Source organism: Dermacentor variabilis, chromosome 7 (assembly GCF_050947875.1).
Source record: "Dermacentor variabilis isolate Ectoservices chromosome 7, ASM5094787v1, whole genome shotgun sequence".
NCBI classification, from domain to species: domain Eukaryota; kingdom Metazoa; phylum Arthropoda; class Arachnida; order Ixodida; family Ixodidae; genus Dermacentor; species Dermacentor variabilis.
In genome coordinates this window covers 172,210,773-172,228,693 of record NC_134574.1, presented here as the reverse complement: position 1 = coordinate 172,228,693, position 17,921 = coordinate 172,210,773, and the positions used below count along the sequence as shown (strand labels likewise).

The following is a 17,921-nucleotide window of genomic DNA, read 5'->3' as shown; positions in this document are numbered from 1 at the left end:
TGTTTGGAGCAGGAAATGTTCGTTTTGGAGCAGAAGAAAGGTGTTTTGGAGCATACTATAGGTAACGCTCAACATGACTGAAATACAGAGAAATCAAGAAAATATGTTCTTTATTTGACTTTGTTGAACACTGTTAGGTTACAGCAAATTAGCTCGAGGTGGCGGAAAGTTCACTAAATGAAAGAAATGTCGTACACCCAACAAAAAAGCAAAACGAAACATTTTCGCTCCTTGGAAACTATTATTAAGTTACATACCGGACGTGCCAACTATAAATGTGGCCACATAAAAAGTAACCAAGGGATTTACGCAAACAGCACCCATTGTATGTTGATAGGCTTTCGTTAATGCTATTCAAGAGTTTTTTTTTATTGTGAACAAGCAACTAATAATATTTAAGTTTAATTAGCCAACATTAATTGCCTCACTTATTGGATAGCATATTGGATAATGCAAATCCCAGGTTGCTTTACATACAGCTATCGCTCATGCTTCAACATGATCTACAACTTTTTTGTTGACATCTCTTCAATTCGGTAAATTTACAAAGTTAGCTCATTAGACGTATTCGTGCACAATGAACAAGTGCGAACTGTGACAACCATCAACAACACCCATCAACATATACCGTTCGCATAATGTCCTTAGTTATTTTCTAAACTCTATGTTACATTCAGTTCGCATAGCAGAGTAACAAATAATAAATGCTAAGTCCTTTGTTGGTCACTGCACATTTGCCAGTTATCCACATAACCTAGAGAGAAGAAAAAAAAAACATTCTGACATTTATGAAAAGAAAAAAAGAAAAAAGTGTTCAGTGGCTTTCCGATCAGCATCGCAGACCAATATTTTGCACAAGCCCGATTATTATTTGGGCTGCCCCATAATGTCAACGTAAAGCGGGGACCGAAATTTCGAGTGCCAAACAATGGTTTCCTAAAATTTTCAGGAGTCAATCTACGCAGGAAGTTGCGTCATAAGCATCATGGTCGCGAATGCACATAGAGTTTCCTTTACTAGAGGGAATGCTAGAGGGAACACTGGCGCTGCAGTCATTGACCCACCATGAGAATGATGTAAGTACGTGGATTTAAAGACTGTTCTTCGTGCTTGTCACGGGTTTCAGACATTCTTGTGGCTTTGTATATTAAGCTTTATATTCCTTCATTGTCATAAATTTCAGAGCAATCTATACCTTTCAAAGTGCATATGGCGCTGCAAACACGTACAATCGCTACTAATTGCAACAATTGAGCTTGTCGAGGTCGCCAAATCGAAATGCGCTAAGCGTCTCAAGGCACTGGCATGCCCGCGATAAATTCATAAGGGTGTTTCACATCGCTCGTCGATGCATGCATTCGTGGCATAATGGTCTCAATATCAGGCTTCTGTCTTAGAAGTCCTGTGTTCAGATCCTGCTGTCGGACAATTTTAATAATGTTTATACAGTTATTTTGTACGCAGTACATTGTTGAAAATGACAAGTTTACAAAGTCAGAAGGCCGTTTGAAGCCAGAAGGACGAATTTTAGGCAAATCCATGAACTTCCCATAATTCTCATGCTGGTACAACCATACGGTACAACCACTTCTATTGCAGCTCCCGTAGAAACTAGCGCCAGAGTTCCCTCTAGTAATTATTGCATGAAACTCTATGCGAATGCAATTTCTGTCGTTCACGTATTCTCCGACTCTTTACAACTGCCATTCGGCCGCTACGGTAGGCTAAAATTCAAACCTCTCATCTTAGGTTAGCGCTTTGTGGCCCCAAAAGTCTGATTTTGTATGGTGTGGTTGTGCAGGATATAGAGTACCCGGAGTGCAAATTACATTGATGCTTACGGTTCTCATTGGATATTTCTGATCAAGAGGTTTCATGTACACTTGCAAAATATGTTATTGCGTTACATGCACAGCGTTCGCCATTAATCAACATAGATTTACCAATGGGGCACACACAAGCGAACCTTAAAATGTATAATGACAGACCGTGCGACATTCAGCTGAGAGCACGGCTTTCTTTTCCGACTGCCCCATAAGAAAGACCGCCAGTTCAAATTATCTTTATCTGGTTCGGATATTACGAAAACACGTAAGACTTATATAAAACATTCGTAACGTATTTTATAGCACAAAGGATTTTCGTTTTCCTGCGGCCAAGTTACAATGTGCCACCAAACCTGCCCACACTCCAGACACGCCGACGTTGAAACGGATTGATTTAGCTTGGTTTCTAGGGCTAAATGCTAGCCAGCACATGGCTGTGTGGTTGCCACTGAACACGAACATCCCACCAAATTTAGCGATTTAGTGTTTTGGCGCAAGATGGCGCAATTAGTGCACCACTTACTGTATGTGCTCCCTACAAGGGGAGCACATACAGCAACTCTAAGCACTTCAATCCCTGCTGCTGGTGTAAATTTTCGACAGGGGCATAATTGTGTTGCTGCCGAAAATTTTCACCCGCAGCAAAGTAAAATACACTTGGTTACTACAATATTAGCTGTTTTTGTCTGTTTGGGCTCTTCGCCGCCAGGTGGCTGCACCATGCAGGCCACTCACATTTACACCTCCGCCCCAATGCCCAGTCCGCCTGCGTTTACTCGAATACCAGACATGCTAAAGCTCTCTATAAGACAGCTAAGCTGAGCATAGCTTAACCGTTTCTGGTACAATGATTTCTGTGGGATTCATATTGTTTCACACGAAATATCTGACATCGAGAAACGCAAACAATGAAACCATTCTTTAAAGAAATGTGCGTGTCAGCAACACTAAATAACACAATTTGTGTTGACTTTGTGCCTCACATAAACGTGGCTGTCACTGATATTTCACAAATGTCCATGCATCGCATCACGATGAGGTAAGGCCTCTGTGCTGTATTATCTGGAGCCTGCTGCCAATGGATATACATATATACTTCCTCAGATGGCACAAAAAATGCTCTTCAATTTATCTGTGGCCACATTTCACAGCGTTATGATCGTAGGCCAATAGGAGCGGTCAAGATGGCGAATTTGACAACACTGCGGAATATGGCTGCAGTGTGTAGAACGGCAGCACCGCTCAGTTGAGCCGGCTCGGGAGAGGAGCAAAGACAGCGCTCTGTTTATATGGTGCCTGCAATACACACTGACACAGTGTGTAGGCACCAAAGACCCTTTTCACGCTTACAAACAGTTCCCAGAATACTTCCAGTTAAGCGTTCAGGAATACACAAGTTACAATAGCCTACAAATTTATAGGACCCTCCAGCTGGCACCGATTGCAATAGCAAATTAGTAGATGTCTGTATGAAGTAAGGAAGGTAGTTTTATCGGCTGTATAAACTTGTAAACATTCGCTTAATAACTAAATTAACAATGACAGGATGTGTAAGCGTGACTCAACGAGGATGCAGAAACAGACACACAGAGACAGTGCTGTCAGTGTGTGTCTGTTTCTTTCTACATGCTTGTTCAGTCGCACTTACACATGCTATGATGGATTCAAACCAACTAGCCTGCCAACGTGTTTTAACTAAATTAACCAGCACGGTGTCACGCACACACAGGTAAATATGAACACATCCCGCTCAATGAGCGCGGAAACACGGCAGCAGCAAATGAATTAACTTCAACGCGAACGAAATGTCGAAAGCACAGCGCATACGAAGCTACCGGCACTATGCGCATTCAGCAAACATTGCAGATCGCTTTGAGAGAGAGAGAGAGAAACTTTTATTGTCTTAAAGGATTTATGTACAATGGTCAGAGCCCCTTTAGTCCAAGGCCCCGCTGGCCTCGGCCACCTGCTTGACCTGTCTTGTGAAGGACTGTTGTCCCGCCAAGTCTGAGCTGGTTAGCTGTGCCTCCCATTGCTCCATTGTGTGGTGTGTTTTATCAAACAGGTGCGATTCGCAATCCCATGCAATATGTTGTAGTGTTGGTATGCCACCGCACCATAGGCAGTCGGGCCTATAGCGAGTGGGGAACGTGGCATTTTGTAATCTAAGGTGGGGGAATGCCCCGGTCTGAATTCTGTGCCAGCTGGCGGCTTCCTCTCCACTGAGTTGTGGGTGACGGGGAGGGTATCTTTTTCTGGTTGCTCGCTGATGAGCGAGAATTTCCCGGGCGTTCGTTAGATTGGGGTTATTACAGTGGCTTCCTGGGACCGTCCCAGTCGAGTCGGCCCGGTTAATAATACCTTGGGCTAGCGAATCGGCCAGTTCGTTCTCCTCAAGGCCTGTGTGACCTGGGCACCATACAATCCGGTGATGATGGGCGAATTTTGCCGGTATTATTGAGTGACATGTTTTTGTCATGTGGCCCCTGAGAAGCAGGCGATATGCTTCTTGTGAGTCTGTTATTATGGTGACGCTCTTTTGCGAGTGTTCCGCATGAGCGAGGGCCATTGCCACGGCGAAAGTTTCGACAGCCACCGGAGTACCTGTCCTGATGGATGCCGTAAACTGTTGTTGTGCTTTCATGTTAACGATTGCCACAGCGTACATATTGATATTCTATTGACGTTACTCAGCTTATCACTAGTGCTTGGACGAGCCTCAGCATATCGTGTTCTTGCATGCCTGCTTTCCCATCAGTTATGGGGTGGATCATTTGTGCAATGTTATTGAATAAGAATGGGCTAGAGTGCGTTTGGCAGGCATTCCCAAATCATGAACAGCAGGTTGCCGTTATCCCTCAAGAGAAAAGTATATAATAGCTGTGTCTTACCAGTACTCACCTACGGGGCAGAAACCTGGAGGCTTACGAAAAGGGTTCTACTCAAATTGAGGACGACACAACGAGCTATGGAAAGAAGAATGATAGGTGTAACGTTAAGGGATAAGAAAAGAGCAGATTGGGTGAGGGAACAAACGCGAGTTAATGACATCTTAGTTGAAATCAAGAAAAAGAAATGGGCATGGGCAGGACATGTAATGAGGAGGGAAGATAACCGATGGTCATTAAGGGTTACGAACTGGATCCCAAGGGAAGGGAAGCGTAGCAGGGGGCGGCAGAAAGTTAGGTGGGCGGATGAGATTAAGAAGTTTGCAGGAACGGCATGGCCACAATTAGTACATGACCGGGGTTGTTGGAGAAATATGGGAGAGGCCTTTGCCCTGCAGTGGGCGTAACCAGGCTGATGATGATTTGTGGTGGTTTTCAGTGTTTTGATGGTGTGGAATGCTTTCCCACTACTTTGGAGCAAGAAACCCAGGATCCGCATTGCTGTAACTTCTTGGACCTAGTGTCCTTCCACAACGATGTTCACAGGCCCGTTGGATATGTAGCCCCTCGAGTGTACCCGAATGACCTATAACTTTTCGGGGGCACATTTGAGGCCACTGCTCCTTGAGAATTTGTCTAGTGCCTCGGCTGCTTGTTGTAGTACTTGTTCTTTGTATCACAGAGGCCCCCTTGCTGCCCACAGTGTCATATCGTCCGTGTACAGTGTGTAACCCAAATCGCGGATTTGGTCCAGCTGTCGCACCAGACGACACATCGCTATATCGAACAGCAAAGGTGAGATTATAGCCCCTTGGGGTGTTCCTCTACTGGTCATCTTGAACTTTTGGGAAGCGATTTGGCCGATGCCTATTGTGGCGGTGAGGTTGGCGAGAAAAGCCCACACAAAGTTGTACATACGTTCTCCACACCCCGTTAATTCGAGTTCCTTCAATATTGTTTAGTGCGAAACATTATCAAATGCTCCTTTGAGGTCTAGTGCGAGCACTAGTCTTTCCTTTCCGCGGGCGATGTTAGCTATAGCTTCTTCTGTGATCAGTCAGAATGCATCTTGAAAGGATAGCCCTGAACAGGACCCTATCATGGTGTTTAGAAACCATCTTATTTCTTCAAGGTACCACTGCGGTCTTATTTGTACTACTCGTTCGCTGTGTTTGCCCCGGCAGGATGTGAGGGAAATAGGCCTCAGAGCGCCTATTGAGGAGGTCTTTTTAGGTTTGGGGATCATGATAATTTTAGCGAGTTTCCATTCCGGGGGCAATTGGCCTTTAAGCCAACTCTTGCCATTGAACAGTTCTGCAATTTTAGTCAGGATATAAGCGTCCAGGTTCCGATGCATCGCATTCGTGATGGCATCAGGGCCAGGAGCGCAGTTTTTGGTGGCTGCTTGAGCTGCCTCAAAGACTTCTGCACATGTAAAAGGTTCATCTAATTTGGAATTGGCCTTCCCAAGGTATGGTCACGTCTCTTTTGGGGCGTCTGAGTTTAGTAGTGGTCCTATGTATCATTCTTTCAGTTTCTCTAGCAGTTCCGCGTCTTTGCCTGGGAAACTGTCTGATATGGTTTGGAGTCGTTTGTTGTTTTTCGTGCGTGTGCTATCAGGGTCAAGCATCCCACGAAGGATGCGCCACGTGCCAGCCATTCCCAAGGTCCCCGAGAGGGACCCGCAGAACGTGGCCCACTCGTTTTTCACTAATTCGTCTGCGTCTTGTTGCGCTTGCTCCACCAGAAGTATTATGTGGGCACGTAGCTCTTTGTTGAGGCGTTGTTTTTTCCAATGCTTAACTAATTTGTGTCTTTCGTCCCACAAGTTTGTTAGGTGGGAATCTACCATGGGCGCCTCCGACATGCGCCCTATGTGTGTTGACCGGATGAGTTTTGTCCATTCTTGTATATTTGCGGGAGTGTATGCTGTGTCAAGGTTCCATTGGAGCTCACTGTATTTTGGCCAGTCGGTTAATGTAATCGTGCCAATCGTTCTACGTATTTTGGGCGTGGAGAGTGAAATGCGAATCAAATCATGATCACTCCCCAAGTTTTCATTTATCAATGCCCACTGTGCGTCTTTGATGTTCAGCGTGTATGGGCGATCGGGTGTTGTGTCCCTGCTCGCGCTGTTACCTGCGCGTGTGGGCGTGCCTATGTGGTTTGCTGTCTGCATGCCGAAGTTCTCAACCGATTGCTCAAGTAGGGCTCCTTTAGGGTATGTGGAAGCGTAGCCCCACATTGTATGTGTCGTGTTGAAATTGCCCAATATCACCATCCGGTATTTGGGGCCCGCTATGGTCTTAGTGTCCGAGAAAATTTGGGGTAAGTCCGGACCTTTGCTTTTGGGAGGGCTGTAAATGGCCAACTGCCGCCAGTGCAGTCGGTCTATGTCGGGTCGGTTTCAACGAGGTCCTTGTCGAACTCGTATTCCATCTCGGTGGATGAAGATTGTTCGTTATAACCGTTCGGTGAGTGCCCTGAGGTGGAGCCCATTGGTACCGGTACTGTACCAGTAGTCGTCATTGGCTCCTGAGAGGCCTTCTGAGACATTTTCTGTATCGTTGAGGCGGCAGCGGTCTCACAAACCACGCCTAGGCGTAGCGAACGCCGTGCGTTTCTGTGAGCGTTCTTGCCGCATTTGTTACCAGATGTAGCTTCTCCTACTTCGAATCCTCAAACTTCGATATTGAGGTGAAAAATTCGCCTACCGGTTTGAAAATTATATCCGGGTGTAGATATCGTGGAGTAGAGTCCAATCAATATCTTGGTTGTTGCCCCACGGTCATTGGAACGGGCATAAGTCGTGTTTCGGTGGAGCCGATGCGAGGCACATCTGCTCCGTTTGGCTCCCTCTGGCGTCTAGATCGCTTTGTAGATGAGGCCCGCGCGGGCGCGCACTATGGCCATGTCGTAGATCGCTTTCAAGACACATGAGCGCGGACAACGCGTCCCTACGGCGTCCGCGATTCGGGTGGCCAACGCCATAGGAGACGCCGCGGTTGCCTCCACTCTGTACGGAGCGGCGGGCGAGGAGGACATCGAGGCACCGTAACAGCCGCCGGAGATGTACGCCCCTCCTTCGTCGCCTGACACCCCTGACTTGCGCGCGACAGGAAAGGACACGCATCCGAACCGGGTTCGTCGATCGTGCACGCGAGATCGAACCGCGTTCGCCAGCGCTTTCACTCATGGACGTCCGCACGCCAAGTTTCATCCTAGACGCCAGCGCTCGTTCCTCCCCTGGTTGAACGATTTCCCCTTCAACGGGTGTAGGCATAGAGTTTCATATTAGTATACCTAGAGACAAATCTGGCGCTGCGATCGCTCAACCATCATGGTAATGATGGGAAGTACAGGCTTCGGATTGGCATTCTATTGACTAGCGAACTAGTCTACAAGTATTTTTCTGGCAGTTTTGGTTTCGCTCCAAGCGCAATTGCTATAACCTGCAGTGGGACAGTGCAATGCAAAGTTCTCTGCCTTTGTTATGTTGCTCGAAGTGGCGATAGCGCTCTGGGCCAGCGACTGGGACAATGTTTGTGTCGCGGTGTGGCGTCAAAGCCCTGACGGCAAAGTGACGGCATCGTAAACGTTGAAAGAACATGTTTTGATCGTTTGGACCTTTGTTTGTTAAGTGTGTTAGGTTGGCACTGTACCGTTACGTGCTTTATGAAGCTTCAGAATAGGGAAAAGAAGGCACTACTGATACAAGACATATACAGTTGTACTTCTAATGGCTTGACAATCAGGTTTTGTTGAGGACTTCATTATGCATTGCTCGTTTATGTGCTCATTGAAATGTGTGTTTTAGGTCTTTGAGAACACAAACTTACTTGTGGTAGGAAAGGTTACTGCTTCCTGGCTGTAGTCTAGTGTCGCAAAATGGGTAAGTGCAAAGCCACGCCATAACGCTTCGGAAGCGGTACATCAATATATAGATATGATGAAGCATATTGGTAGGAGGCGACTAGCGTCCTAGCTAGCACTGCAGCAGATGTGCTTAAACATATGCGAAGATGTTCAGCAATCGTGACAGCCAACGCAGTCTTTCGAAAGAGCGAGAGAGAGTTAGCAAGTGCCTGTCGTCTGCAAGAAAAGTCTCGCGTTTGAAGTGAGCAGGTGTCGTAGCAGACGACACTTGTAGCATTCCACTCAAGGGCACAACACTTTCTCACAATACATTTTTATTTCCATAAATACTTGATGAGTATTTTTATATAAGTACATGCACGGTTGCTATTACTGTTGCAAAAATAAATAAATAATTATTCTTTGGCATTAAGTCGGGAACAGAATCGCACAAGTATGCATACCCTGGTGTGTCCTGGTGTCAAACCATAGTAAACCATACTTCCATCTCAAAGTAATACACAGTTTATGTAGCGTGTTGTACATTATATAACATACTGCAGAAATAAAATTTGATTTTACGCGTTAACATTTAAGTATAGCTTTGTTTACTGCGCCGCAAGCAAACGCCAATAGTCTAAAGGTCGAAGTCAATCCGAAGCCTGTACTTCCCATCATTCTCATGTAGGTTGAGGCAACGCTGATGAGAACCCCCGTAGACACTAGCGCCACATTTCCCTCTAGGTATTTATTTAGAAACTCTATGTGTGTAGGTTTCTGCCGCCGCTTCCCTTCACGATCGCGCCCGCATTGTTAAGAACGGCCAGCTGCAGTGCAAGTTTTGCCAACCAGTTGCGACTGTGGAGGCAACATTCCGGGAGCGTCGCCGCACACCTCTAGCCACGGCGTGACTAAGTCGACTGTGTGTGAACAACAATACGTGCGTCCTCAACTCTCCGTCGCTGGAGCCGAGTTTGACGAAGTCGCCATTGTAACTAAACGGGCTCGGCGGACCAACTATTGTCACTGAGCCGTGGGAACGTCTACTGACAACCCTTCCCACACGCCGACCAAGACGCCAGACAATGGGCGGCCGGCGGGTGCGCTGCAGTTCGGGGAATAAACGCCTCTACGGTGCTGAGTCGTCTCCCCTACGGTGCTTTGTCTCCCCTAAGGTGCCTGGTCAACCTGTTTACAATGGCTGGACGAACGTTTTCCATCCCCTTGGAATCAAGGGGGGACCGAGTGCTTATAAGCCGTTGTTGTGCTGATGCTCGACACTCTCTCTCAAGCAGTCATGTTAGACTGATGTACTTTCTCAAACAGTCATGTTAGCCTGATATAAATACTGTATATAAACCCATATACCTTGTTCTCGATGAGAAGCAGTCCTTCCCTTCATCAACGTCCTCAGCGTGGATAAGTTGGACGACGGCATGGGCCAGCTACCTTCTAATTCATGCCCGACTCCAATCTTGACAACGGATCACGAGCGATGGGATTGAACCCCCAATCGTAACAGCATTCATTTCGTGCTGCGCGCGAAACGTCTCTTGTTTGCGACGGCGCCTCTTCGGATGACCGGAAATTATTGTGTTGTTAACTGTTACGACAGCAATGTAAACACGAAAGGGTTGATGCCACCAATGAAATTCTGTCAATTCACAAGAAAATGGTACGAAAAAAGCAGACAACAAACATGGATTACTGCGGTGCGCCGAACGAAGTAAACAACTGGCAAACGAAGCGAGCTGTTCATTGATCACTCCTGGGTGTATGGCGGTTTTTATATGTAACCCACATGAATTTAATAGTTACTCGGTATATAATCCTTTTATTCATATAAAATCTTTCAGTTGTTCGACCAGCGCTTGTCCTGTCTTCTTTCTCGTGTTTCGTTTGTGTGTGTGCTGCCCAAGAATGGAAACCGCTTCTGTTGTATGCGCTAGCAGTGGCCGAAATTCACGCGTGCCGAGAAATTGAATATGTGCACGATGCATTCAACATACCGGATTTCATTCCTGCAGGGCACCGATTGATCGAGTTACTGGAGAATACACGCACGCGTCTTGGTCGCGCCGGCATTGCTCAAGCAGAAATGATTACTAATACTTTCAACTTCCATCTCTTGAGCACTGTTAAAAAATGGCCAAGCTATTTACATTGCTGCCTCTATTCTATACTGTAGGGGACGTACTAGTTAAAGTTGTGTGCGCGTGTCGTACTTGTGCTATGCAGCGATATATTTTGTTTACTTCTGCACAGTGTCGATGGAAGTCCGTTGTCGTCATCAGAGACAACACGGATTTGTAGCAAGCATTTTGTGAGAAACTGCAAAAATGACTTTAGCTCGTATGTGCCGTATGTATGTACGGCATCACATGTGCCGACGATTTTTCCGGCGGCACATACGATGTCGTTTCCAATTACCTGCTCAGTGTCACTTACATGGCTAGGCAGACGCTGCCCTTTCGTCGCATTGCAGCCATAAAAAATAATCGTCAAGTGTACCGACCTTCTTAAAGGCAAATAGAAGCGTGTACAGTCTGTTTCACACTTAGGTGAAAACTCGGAACGTATTGCATCGCGATGCGGCAAGCAATGGAGTCGTGCGGCGGCAGCAGCTCGAGCAGGCGCAGACGCTCGAGGGCCGTAGTCGTGATCTGCGTCGTCTGCTACGGCGGCGCGCGCTGGCCGCATTGTTGGGAAGCGTGCTACTGTCAGGGGCAGTGCACCGATTTCATCGGTTCTGCAGGAACTGAGCTGATATTCTTTACTAGACGTTGTGCGTCGCTAAACTCTCAGCCTTCATTGACGATAATGGAGTTCCACCAATTTCTTTTGACAGCATGCTTCGTTTGTTCTTTCGAAAGGCAGGGGTACTGAGCGCCTGCACGTATATTTCTTCACTGTGTGTGCTACCGTAATAAGCAGCAACAAGACGCACCAAGATGCGCGCGCAACGTGCTCAGTCTTTGTGTGACTCGAAAGGAAAACAAAGCACTCAACAATGATAACTATGGTGGTTGAACACGATGAAACAAACGGATACGATTAAAGGAATGTTTTAGGTTAAGACAATGAGCTGAAAGTGATTTTTCTCGACAATCATTCACTACACCAGACAGACCCTGCCCACCCGCGGGGAATTGGACACGTCACGTTCCGAACTTCAGTTAGTATCTCGTCATGTCCACAGCAGCAGCGATGACAGCGCTCATCCTGGAAGGCAGCGAAGTGTAGAGTGACTTGATCAGGGATGTGTTAATTTGCAGCACGTCTCAGTCGCTGACGATGGTGGATCGAAGCCTATCCTTGGGCGACTGATAGAGGGGATGGTGCGCCAGCGATACTTTCAACGAGCCCAAGACATTTTAAATAATGTTGGCGCCCGGGGATTGAGGTGGCCACTCCAAGAGAGTGACGGCGCGCATTTCCAGCAGTTGTTGCACAACACGAGCAGTGTGGATCGGCGGCCTATCGTGTTAGAATATATAGTCGCCTTCCAGGAACGAGCCGTCAAAAATGTATGGAATCAGTACGTCGTCTATGACTGCCCTGCACCTTTCAGCGATGAACTTACCTTCGAGGCGTATCAGTGGGCATCGCACAACGCTTAGTAAAGAATACCGGCTCATTTCACGCAGTAACGATGAGATCGGCGCACTGCAACTGATAGTAGAACGTTTCCCGACAATGCGGCCAGCGCGCGCCGCCGTAACAGACGACGCCGTTCAAGACCCCGCCCCTCGAGCACCTGAGCCTGCGCGAGCTGCTGCCGCCGCCTGACTCGAGCGCTCACCGCATCGCGATGCAATACACTCCGAGTTTTCCCCTAAGTGTGAAACAGACTGTACATCGTCCTTCAAATAAAACGTCCACGCACGCGCACGTAGGCACACACCGCGCGCGGTACGAAACGTGCCCAAACACGCGCAGTGCAAAAGGCAGTCAAGGCGGTGCGAACGAGACGGGAGAGGCGTACCACCCGCTAGTTGAATTTCGCCCCGCATGCGGCGCTTTCAACGCCGGCGCAGTAAAGCCCCTTGATACTGAAAGTAGCGCCATTCTGTGAACTTTGCCGCCGCGCCGCCAACCCTCGCACATCCTCCTCGCCCGCCTCTCCACTCGGCGCTTTTCTGACCGATGATTGGCCGCTCCGGCCGGCCCCAGCCGTCGCCTTGGAAACGCGCGCGAAAGCGTCGCTTTGCTTGTGTTGTTGTTTTTCTTCGGCGCCATGGGCAGGCCGTGTTCCTTTATTCAGCTAATTCGAACTCTGCATTTCGCACCGCGTTATGCCGGGTTGCTGCGCATTTCAGTGCACAAGCCGGCGTGAAAAAATAGCTTCATGCTTTTCATGATTCCTCGAGGGAAGAACGACATCAGCCGCAGAATAAAGTGGATTTACAACATCGGACGCATATCGTCTGGAGAATAACACCATGCAATGTTTCATGTTACTGGGTTCGAGCTTATGCTACTTCTAACCGGCGGTTTATATAAATATTTTTATTTTCCGAAGTGTGTGCCATCCTGGATGTTTTGTGTGTTTTCCGTGTAACGTTTCAGGAGTCACCTGCAATAAAAATTGCATCTGGCCAGATATGTGCTGGTGTGTCACAGTGGCTGTGTATTCTATGCTCCAGACCTGTACTCTGCGTCTGAAATTTGTGTTGGGGTGGCACGATGTTTTCAGTAAGTAGCTGAAAAAACTGGCAAAACCCTGCATGCCGCCCTCTCAGATCTATGGTAATGGCTGCGGCTGGCAGCTTTTCCAGCTCTTACGAAACAGCTTTATTGGCAAATTGCAAAAGGAATGACATCTGGGAGAGTCATTAATGCCACAGATTGGAAGAATAATGTGCAAAGGAGGACCAAAACTTCGCGCAAATAAGCTTTGAGCATCTTCTTGCCTGCTATGGACCTTTAGAGCGATGAAGGCCTTCGTGTGACCGCCGCGACTGTGAAAGTCTACCGCGATTCCGAGGTCTAGCGGCACGTGAGGAGCGAGTCAGCAGAGATGCCTTTTAAGGCTGACTTTCATTCGCCATAGGTGAAATCTTTACAATTTATATTTAGTTATGCTATCAAAATAACGTCAGATTGTTAAGCTATGTGTTTCTAAAATAGTACGAATTGTTTCCTTGAAACCGACCTAGTCACAGAAGGGCTAAATCCTATCTTATCGTCCTTTACAGCGCTGAATATTGCATCACCACGGGCGTCTGAGGCACTAATTGAATGCATTCGATGGGCTACACTGAATAAGTCACAGAGACAGCATCCCCTTCCCATCTCTTAATCTAGTCGTCCGTTGCCGTCAGCAATCATTCATAAATTTGAAGCCAACCCTTGGCTACGCTCACTTCTACAGTAGTCAATAAAAATATATCTCTCTTGAGAGCACGAAAAACTAGAAAAAAATTGTTCTCTTTCAAGCAGGAATGAAATTTCTATAGCCCAGGTATTAAATGCGCGGCATATGCATTACACCGAGGCCCCAAGCCTTTTAGGACTGAACCCCTCCCACCCTGCCCCCCCCCCAAAAAAAAAATCCATAATCACGTTATAGCAAATTTCGCATCATTTTTGCGGCCACTGTCCTGCTTCTGAAGCTTCACGCACGCAATGACGTCCAACTAAATTACCGCAATCTCTGCCTGGCTCGACTGCAAAAATATAGTGTCATAAAAAGTACTTCCGCGAAAATGCAGCACTAGTTGAAATTGCATTTAACGGAGCGTCACTGTGTCGAAAAATATTAAAGAATGTACAAATTTAAATTAAATACTGCGCTAATTAAAGCTCTGCCCTGTTGAAGTGACCAGTATAAAGATATCAAAGCCAATGTGGGCTATATACAATACGCTGCGATTGTTAATTCATGCTGCAAACGCGCACGTTTAGCGCTTTCATTGCTCAAACGAGAAGGTGATAAATGTGGGTCATGGTAGAGTCAAGCACATTGCATCCCTATCTAGTGCTTTCGTTTAATAATAGAGCGAGAAAAAAATCCCGAAGTTAGGTGCGATCACGGGTGCCAGCTGATGCATCGGGCCGCCGAGCGCGCGATGGCCTGCGAAGCGTGCCGTGCGCAGCGCGCACAGCCGGCGGGCGAGGAGAATCGAGGAGGAAAGCGCGGGAGTGGAGGAGAGTGTCGCTACTTTCAAATTATTAAGGGGCTTTACGGCGCAGCAGCGCCGCTCGCGGTGCCGTTCTTGTCTGTAGGAACCTCACGTCGACGGCGACGGCACAAGTGCGCCTGGTGTATTCGTGTAATTAAAGTGCTGTCGCAATAAAAAGAAGCCCACACATGAGCTCGACGCACGGCACGCGTTCTGAAACATCTGAAAACATCAAGAATATGTGCTTACGGTATACTATGGGCCAAATACTTTTTTCTTGGCTAACTGGACTGTCGAAAATGGCTGACCGGAAGTTCTCTGGAGTCACGAACGCACTACTGCCATATCGCAGACGCAAAGGGTCTATATAAGGTTCTGCGTTTCGCTGCCGGCACGAGTGCTGCACGCATGCGCGCTAACGTTGCCGCCGAGCAGCTGGGTGCAAGTTGTATAAGGATACACCGATCCCTAGCTCTACGCCATCGGATTAACTTGGGTTCGTTTAGCACGCGCAGCCGATTGTGCCCCCAACTTCACCTCTGCTAGAAGAACGATGTCAAGAACCACATCAACGCAAGAGACCTGTAAGACGAAGGCCACGATACAGTTCTATAAACCGGGGTTTGGGCTCTGGGCAAAGACCTCACCTCTCCAAAAGCTCCTCTCCCGATGACCTTGAGCACGTCGAAGTCCTCCTTGGTCAGCCGCAAGTCCTTGATCCTCTGCACCACTGGTTTTACTGTTGAGAAAAAAGGGGAATCAAAGTCACTTACGAAATCGGACCTCTAAACCTCGCACAGGCTCAGCAAGGTAAACAATAGGGAAAAAGTGCATCACTGATCGCCGCGGCCGTTTACCGAACCTACGACTTCGTACGGGGCACGTCGTGACAATACTACGGCGGGTATCGAAGAATCAACGAGGCGGTCCACTTAAGTATTTCAATAAAAGCAACAACTTCTTACACAGCCATTAGTCCTGACCCCAACCGATGACGTCGCGAAAACCAATTAGGCAAAATGAAGGTGCCTGCGCGCGCGATTTTCAGTGCCTCCAGCCGCATTCTAGGCACGCCGGTTCAAATGTTCGAATAGAATTATCGCGTACGCAATACAGGCAGGAACCTTGCATAAAGTAGGTCTACAAGATGAACCAGCACGAATGCATTTGTTCGCTTAACCGAACGGTAACACGGGGCATTAACATCCCACACGCGGCAGCCCGTAAAACAAATGCGAGGCTCATAAAACACGCAGGGCAGCCAGCGCTGCGATCGTGGCAGCTTGGGAGTTGCGTGCAACGCCGTCGAGCAGGCGGCGTTGCAGGTCTCTCCACACGGCGACAGGGTCGTGGCTACACTGAACGAAGGCTTGCTGCAGCACAGAGAGGCGGTGTTTCTTTCTCTCGTGTTAAGTGAAAATTCGACAAGGTGACATCACAACACGCGTGTATTTCAAGCAGAACAAAACATAACCCCACAGAGAAACATTTTCTTTACTAAAGTGAAGTACGTGCGGGATGCAAATTTCTACGATACGATGGAGATGGTAGCCTCGCCGGTAGCCTGGCATGCAACTCCAAGTGCTGGGTGATAATTATAGTTACACAGCTACCGCATCGCGCACGCACGCACATACACATTATATATATATATATATATATATATATATATATATATATATATCACTCAAGAAAGAAAAAAAGACGAAAGTTATGGCATGTGTTTTTACTGAAGTTTTGGTCGGAGTGAATGCAAGTGTAGTCGCGTCACAGTTATATATCTAGACACCAGACACTTCTCACTTTGTCCCGCACGAACATACGCATAATCAAGCCCTAGTCAAACAAAATGCAAAGCGAAAAAAATTTGATTATGGTGTTTTACGTGCCAAAACCACTTTCCAATTACGAGGCACGCCGTAAGGGGTTTTTCAACGCGCACCTAAATCTAATTACACGGGTATTTTCGAATTTCGCCCTCATCGAAATTCGGCCGCCGTGGCCGGGATTCGATCCCGCGACTTCGTGCTTATCAGCCCAACACCATGGCCACTAAGCAACCACGGCGGGTAAATGCAAAGCGAGTACCATGGTGGAAAAATGTAAAGATAGCCAGACAGTTCTAGAAAACACAGCAGGTAGGAAACGTCACTACATGTAATCACATAATCATGCGGTGCTAAAGAAGCACAAGCTGCACAAGAGTAAAAGATGAAGGCTAGCGCTGTATTACGCACTGCAGCAGAATGCAGTATCTCAAAACGCACACAAGGATAGATTTAACAACGCACACGTGGACGAAAACCGGTGTATCATGCATTGTAAAACCAACGCTTCCTATAGTCTCAAAATTGCAATAGTCACGCCCGTAGCATCACTCATCATGCGACCCGTGTAGCGTATGCCATAGCCGTAGCTGCCAGCCGCCGGGCACAAATCTAAACTTTCCCATATATATTATCTTAATATATCGCTCGCGCCATCATCGTCGTCTTCCACAGCTGGCTCCGATGCCGCTCATCATTCTATAGCACTCCCATACTGGCCCTCCCTCTGCCAAGGCACTGACGGCACTGGCCGTCAGTGCCTTGGTCGGTGATTTCGGTCGCAAATTCATTGCCTCAATATATCGCGAAATGAAAGCACGAATGTATATAACGAATAGATAACACGAATGAACGCGGATGTATCAAAATAAATGTGTGTGCGTACTTTTCGTCACGACGACCACCGATCAAGACAATAAATGTGTTCGTAGATTTGTTCAAAATTCTGTGTCACCTCTCTGTCGTGTGCGACACAATTTTTTATCCCCCTCCACAGAGTGGAGTGGCTCATGATTTCTTTTTTAATTATTACGAACAATTTGGGGATCCCAAAAGTGGTTTGAAGCAAGAGAGACGAATCTTAGGCACTGTTGCGTACTCCAGGGTAGCGTACCGTACTGCTGCCGAGAAGTAGCGACGCCTGCCTATCGAAGCTCGACCGACATTACTTATTGGGTAGCGTGGCGTTGTCGGCGGGCTGCAGGCATCCGGTAGATCATGGCGACCAAGCAGGGGCGAGACAATTTGCTAGTGCGAAACTTGCACGGTTCATTCAAAGGTAGTTGAAAGAAAATAAGAAAAGCATGAAGTATGAAGTCTCTCAAAAGTACATTTCGGAGCCCCTTAAATAGGCTCTCGACAAGTGTGGCCGGGATCTTGCTTCCGTCGATGACACGTGAC

At 47.4% G+C, this 17,921-nt stretch overlaps 1 protein-coding gene across 3 annotated transcripts in view; it reads right to left on the bottom strand.

Moving 5' to 3' along the window:
- Window positions 1-17,921, bottom strand: part of gek (serine/threonine-protein kinase gek) — a 320,768-nt gene that overhangs the window by 198,280 nt on the left and 104,567 nt on the right. For all 3 annotated transcript variants that reach the window (XM_075700310.1, XM_075700309.1, XM_075700311.1), the window contains exon 2: window positions 15,342-15,433. In XM_075700310.1, coding sequence (XP_075556425.1) covers window positions 15,342-15,433 — 92 coding nt within the window. The remainder of the gene's footprint in view (window positions 1-15,341; window positions 15,434-17,921) is intronic.